The sequence below is a fragment of the Varanus komodoensis genome, unplaced genomic scaffold (assembly GCF_004798865.1).
Source record: "Varanus komodoensis strain SLA01 unplaced genomic scaffold, ASM479886v1 scaffold2, whole genome shotgun sequence".
Lineage (NCBI taxonomy): Eukaryota > Metazoa > Chordata > Lepidosauria > Squamata > Varanidae > Varanus > Varanus komodoensis.
In genome coordinates this window covers 59145770-59151769 of record NW_025335568.1, presented here as the reverse complement: position 1 = coordinate 59151769, position 6000 = coordinate 59145770, and the positions used below count along the sequence as shown (strand labels likewise).

General features: G+C 43.0%; 1 protein-coding gene across 1 annotated transcript in view; it reads left to right on the top strand.

Moving 5' to 3' along the window:
• PPP2R5D (protein phosphatase 2 regulatory subunit B'delta) overlaps positions 1–6000 on the top strand; it is a 48672-nt gene that overhangs the window by 27689 nt on the left and 14983 nt on the right. Inside the window, exons 6-9 of the mRNA XM_044428995.1 lie at positions 163–255; positions 1804–1934; positions 3273–3332; positions 3604–3712. Of these exons, the coding sequence (XP_044284930.1) occupies positions 163–255; positions 1804–1934; positions 3273–3332; positions 3604–3712 (393 nt within the window). The remainder of the gene's footprint in view (positions 1–162; positions 256–1803; positions 1935–3272; positions 3333–3603; positions 3713–6000) is intronic.

Here is a 6000-nt window from a genome sequence, read left to right as displayed (position 1 = left end):
TCAGTTGGCCTCCTATTGAAAAATTTTGAGGACCCCTGATATATATAGACACCTGTCGTTCAATAGATGGCTGGGAATTAATGCCAAAGCAGCAGGTAGGCAATAGTAATGACCAGTGTTACACACATAAAAATGCATTTTCTGTCTCTTCATCCTTCATAGCTTGTATACGAATTCTTTCTGAGGTTCCTGGAGTCACCAGACTTCCAGCCAAATACAGCCAAGAAATATATTGACCAGAAGTTTGTATTGTCGGTAAGTAGTTTTCAACTTCCTTTCCACCTTGTGTCACACCATGCTTCACTTTGCACTTTGCACCTAAGTTGAAAGAAAAAATAGTTGTCATTGTGTGGATTCTTTGGCCCTCTCACCAAAGTTCTCTTTCTTAAGAGCCTAGAATTGTTGGAGGGACAAGAAGTGATTAGCTTACAGGAGCAGTTGGTTTCTTAATTGTACTGCTGAGTTGCTTCTTTATTCATTTTATCAATAGTTAAAGGCTCTCAGACTTTGCTTCACTTTCTTTTGCTTTTTGGTTTTCTCTGGATTGTACAACAGCATTAAAGTTTTATCATGTATGATGACTGGAGTTTCTATCTTTGATATGACCTAGATTTACTGCTTTTCTTTGCAGGAAGAGAGTGTGGATTGTTTCTGTAACTCAGCCTTTCTCAAGCTCGTGCCCTCCAGATGCACTGGACTACAATTACGAGCATTTCCCAGTCAGCCATGATGTCTGAGAATGCTGGAAGTTGTAGTCCAATACATCTGGAGGGTATCAGGTTGAGGAGGCTATTGTGTCTTGTTACATGAATGTGTAGTTACCTGAAAAATACATTTTGGAAAAGTTGTGTTGTTGATGGAGTAAAGTTTGATTTGTTGGTGATCAAATGAAACCGATAATGGCAACCACATGGGAAGCAGACATTTCTTCACTTCTGGTTCCACCTGAGTTCCTAGCATAAAGTTTCTTTATAACTGTGTGTTTATGGGCATGTATGTACACAAGTGCTAATCTGTTGCAGCTATTGAAAAAAAAATCCAGTTCATTCATAATGCCAATTCATTTAGCTCATGAACTGGTGTGGGGTGAGTGATTGTGCTGTCCCCAATATACTTATTGCTTGCACTTCCAGTTAACAACCTTTGGGTGCCCTAGGTTGTTAAGGTGACATCCAAGCCTGGACATTCTGGTTTGTTTCAGGATTAAACAACCCAGTGTTAATCCAGCAACAATTTGTAGGTTATTTGTAGTGTAACCTTTTAACTACCCAGAGAATCCGGGTTTGGACATCATGCTGATGACATGCAAACGAAGCAAATCATCAGTTACTGACTGAAAGTGGAGGTGAGGAGTAAGCTGGGAGCAGCCACCCAACAAGATGTTCAATAAGCCATTGTTTAAATAACCCAAGGCTTGTTGTGTTATCCAAACTGTGCCTCAGTGAGAACACAAAAGAGTTACAGGCTTACGTATATACTACCCTGTGTCATTTGGGATTTTCTCCTGCTATGGGCCTTGCAGGCTTTATGCACCAACACCTCCAAGTTGTACTGGACGCTGGTTCAACATGGAGTTCTGTAAATGTGGGACCACAAACAGCCTTGGGACCAGCACACATTGAACCGCCTGGAGCACATTATTATAATAGAGCAAAACAGGTGCCTGCATCATGTTGCAACTGCTGCCTGCACTTGTGGTTAGTGCTCAAGTGCTGAAGTGGGTGTGATGGGAACCGCCTTTCGGATTTGCCCTTGGCGTGTTGGTGCGCATGATGGAGGGCTCATTAAATCCTCCTTCCACAGCTGCTGGACCTGTTTGATAGTGAAGATCCCAGAGAACGGGACTTTCTGAAGACCATTTTGCATAGGATTTATGGGAAGTTCTTGGGCCTGCGAGCATATATACGGCGGCAGATCAACAACATATTTTACAGGTAAATACTGGTCCCAGGCTTTGATTAATCTGTTAGGATTGTTTGTATATGGAGGACTGTACCCCAGCGCAAAGGATTGGGCTGGCCTCTTAATTCCTTAGGTTGGGTGAACAGTTGAGAAATGTTCAGGTAAATGACACAAGGAAATCAGGGAATGTTTTCTGAAGCAGGGGGTGGTTCCAAAAACTTCACCAAAATCCAAGTGTGTATACTCCTTTTTCCATTATAGTTTCCTTGTGGTGTATTTGGCAGAATAAACTCATATTGGGTACAGAACCCTTTGCTAAATATGACTGACCTCTTAGTGTGGGGGTTGTGGACTTGTATGACAAAGACCTTCTGGATGTGCTGTCTCTTTTGTTAGAGGCCTGTGTCCTCAATTGTGAAAGCCATTGTTCAGATCAGGATAGGTCCCCATTACAAGGATAAAATGTGTAACTTGATTTTTAAAGAAACATTTTGGATTCTGATGGCTGTCATGAAATAGGGTTTGTACTTGGTCTAAAAGAACTAATACATAGCTTGGGTCCAGGTGAATTTAAGTGGTCTGGATGCCCTTTATTGTCTTTGCTTGGTGCACCAGCCGCACCTGTTCCTGGACAGGGGCAGCCTGGCCACTGCGATCCTGCACTGGTAACATCTTGTTTAAACGATTATAACAAGCTTTTCGTAGAGCTGCCTTGCAGCTCGTACAGAATACAGTGGCTCAGCTGCTCAGTGGAGCACCTGAGTGTAGACAGACCTGCACTAAAAGAGGTGTGAGGTGTACTGCCTGGCTAGTGGCTGCTGACCCATGCCCATCTCAACAAAGCCCTAAATAACTCAGAACCAGGATATGCGGCTGCCTGACCCCCTCTGTATGTACTCAGCCAACCTCAGGAAGTCTTCAGAGAAGGCTTTATTGGTTGATCTGCACCAAGAGAATGTAGCTGAGTCAATTGCGCCATCCTGGGAGTAGTAGGCATTTTGTCTGTCTGAACTTACATAGACATGTGCCTTCCCTTAGGGTGCAATTCTGTGCATGTTTAGACAGAAGAAGGCCTACATTTCCCAGTTTACCCTGCCAATCAAACTGGATGGGGGATGCTGGGAGCTAGAGATTTTTTCCTGTCTGAACTTGCATAGGACAGTGCCCTTAAGCTACTGAATTCCTTGTTAAGAAACACTGAATGACATTTGTTGGTTTACTCCAATCATGGAAGCAGACTAAGGTAAGCTAATGAGTTGCAGTTCCCTGGAACAGAATGCACATCTTGTCTTCCTTTGGAGGCAGCATCATATGACCAACTTCTCAGTTGCCTGCAGTTTGTGCTTGACACTGATTCCTTTTTACTCCAGGTTTATCTATGAAACAGAGCACCATAATGGGATTGCAGAACTGTTAGAGATTTTAGGGAGGTAAGGACTTTCCCTTCCCTTCCTATTCTGTAGGAGTCTTTTCATCCAGGGGTAGGTGGTGATTGCCCTGGCCGTTACATGAGGTTTCCATATTTTTTCATGCTGCTAAATGTCTGATTGCTGGGAGCTTTATCATGTTTCCTGCATGATACCCTGTGGGCTTTAGGGAAGAGTGTTTGTGTACATTCACACCACACAAGTACATAGACACATGACATGCACACAAATACATATGAGTTCTGGATGTTGACAGTCTTTCTACTCTCTTCAGTATTATCAATGGATTTGCTTTGCCCCTGAAAGAAGAGCACAAGATGTTTCTCATCCGGGTCTTGCTGCCATTGCACAAAGTGAAATCTCTGAGTGTCTATCACCCTCAGGTAAGTAAGCAGGTCATTCTGTTAACATGTTTTGGTTTTGACAATGAACATTATTTTTAGCTATGCTGTATCTGTTAATCATGTTGATAAAAGTTGCTTTGGGTCTTTTTAAAAAGAAAGGTGAGTAAGAATTAAAAAATGAGGCTAACAACAGCAGCATAGGAGATCCATTGTGTCTGTCCCATAATAATGGATAGGCTTGGTCTCTTTGATCTGTCTTTGTTGTTACTTCATGGTTTTTTGGAGTTTCTGTGTGCTGGCCAGCTTCATAACACTGATTGTAATACTTACTATCCCTCTTTCCAGTATCTTCTCCCTTACCCTCTTGTTAACGTGATAGTTCTTAACATCAAAACTACCATGAGGACATTAGCTACATCAGAGGAGCTTTGCTGGATCAGACCAAATACACATCTCGTCCTACATCTTGTTTCCAACACTGGCCAACCAGATGTACCTGAGCAACCCACAGACAGTACATAAGGGGGATAATTCCCCACATTGCTTCCCCCGTTCTGTCTGGTGCTATTCCTGCCTCTAAAGCCAGAGGTTTCATATAGCTACCATGACTAGTAGGCATAGATAGCATTGTTCTCCATGAATTAATCGAATCCGCTTTTAAAGTGCCCTACATTGGCACCAGCTTCCATAGGTTGGCTCCAGACTTGCCTTTCCATGAAGACCTCCTCCTGTTCACAGAAGGGGGCAAGATCCAGTAGAGGCTACCACTCAAGGGGAGGAGACCACAGGATCTAGTGAAGGCTGCCAATTTGAATGACTTGAAAAAGAAGTTGGACAAAGCCAAGGAGGGAAGGTTGTAAATAGCTGTTATTCACAATGCCAATATATTACTGCTGGTTTCAGAAGCATTATACTCATCAGTTGCTGGGAAACAACAGATAGGAAGGTGCTGTTTAAATCCTGTCCCTCCTGTGGGTTTCCCATTGGTGGAGCTGGTTCGCTACTGTGTGGACAGAATGTGGAATAAAATGGACCTTTGATCTGATCCAGTATGGCTCTTCTTACTTCCTTATGAAAAAGGGTTTCATTTATTTTGCCCCTGTAGCTCCTAGCACCGCTGCCTGTGTTGTTCTGGAGGGTCTCGCAACCAGATGGGGTGGGGACACACAGGGAGACCCTGTAACAGTTGCCTACTCCAGTAAAGCTTCATGTGGGTGGGGATCCACCAGTGAGTAGTCTAGTTTGAGCCCTGTCAGCTAATTATATATGGCATGAAGAAGGACTTCCCCTCCATCTGTCCTGCATATACTACCCAACAGTTTCATTTGGTTTTCCTGAACTGTTGTGTAATAAGGGGAGAAGCAGGATAGGAGTGGGAAATGCTCCATCCATTTTTTCTCCAAATGATTCATGATTTTAGAAGCCTCTATTGTGTTCCTGTGTTAGTCATTCCGCCCCCACCCCCCAAACTAATAGCTTCTAGTATTTTAACATTTTCTCATGGGGAGCTTTTTTCATTGCAGCAAATTGACACTTCCACTGAGTTATCCACTGGATTTCTTTCCTAGTCAGTCTCATTCAGTGTATAAACAGAATTTAGGATCTGTCCCCACTGCACATCCTTTGACACTTTGCTTTACACTTATACTTCCCGTGTACTTGTCTGAGTCTCTTAATTTTGAAATAACCTTTTTGGAGCTCTTTGTGACCCATCTGAGTTTTCACCATCTTGAAAAAGTGGCATACTTGCTGCTCACCCCATGATTCCATACCATTTTGTGATCCCTGAAAGTTAAAAGGTGCTATTCGCAATTCAGATCCTGGGAGAACCCCTTGCTTGTTTTTGCGCATTGCAGGAACTGTTCGCTTACTCTCATTCTCTCCTTCCTCTTCGTAACCCATTACCCTTTTCCAAGTGACTGAGGAATCTCTGGAAATGAGGCATTTTAGTCCTAAACATTAGCCCAGTTGGCCTTTTTATGTTAAGATTTAGAGAAAATTTTCTCTGGGTGATATCCAATTGATAGTAAGAGACTTTGCTCAGAGGGGGTAGAGGTTTGGGACCAGAATATGTGATCAGTTGACCTAAAAACCCATGTACAGTGTGAACAGATGCTAATTTATACAAAAACAATTCCCACTGAATTCCAAGGAACACTCAAATGCACAGAGGATTGCAATGAGAGTTTGTGGCTGGGATGGAGCTGGCTGGGAGTTGTAATCTTTGGGCAGACCTGCTTCCATTTATTTATATCCTGCTCTTCCATGGAAAGAGCCCAGATGTGCCCTCTAACAGAAAGGCTAATTCCACATGCCTTCCCCAACCA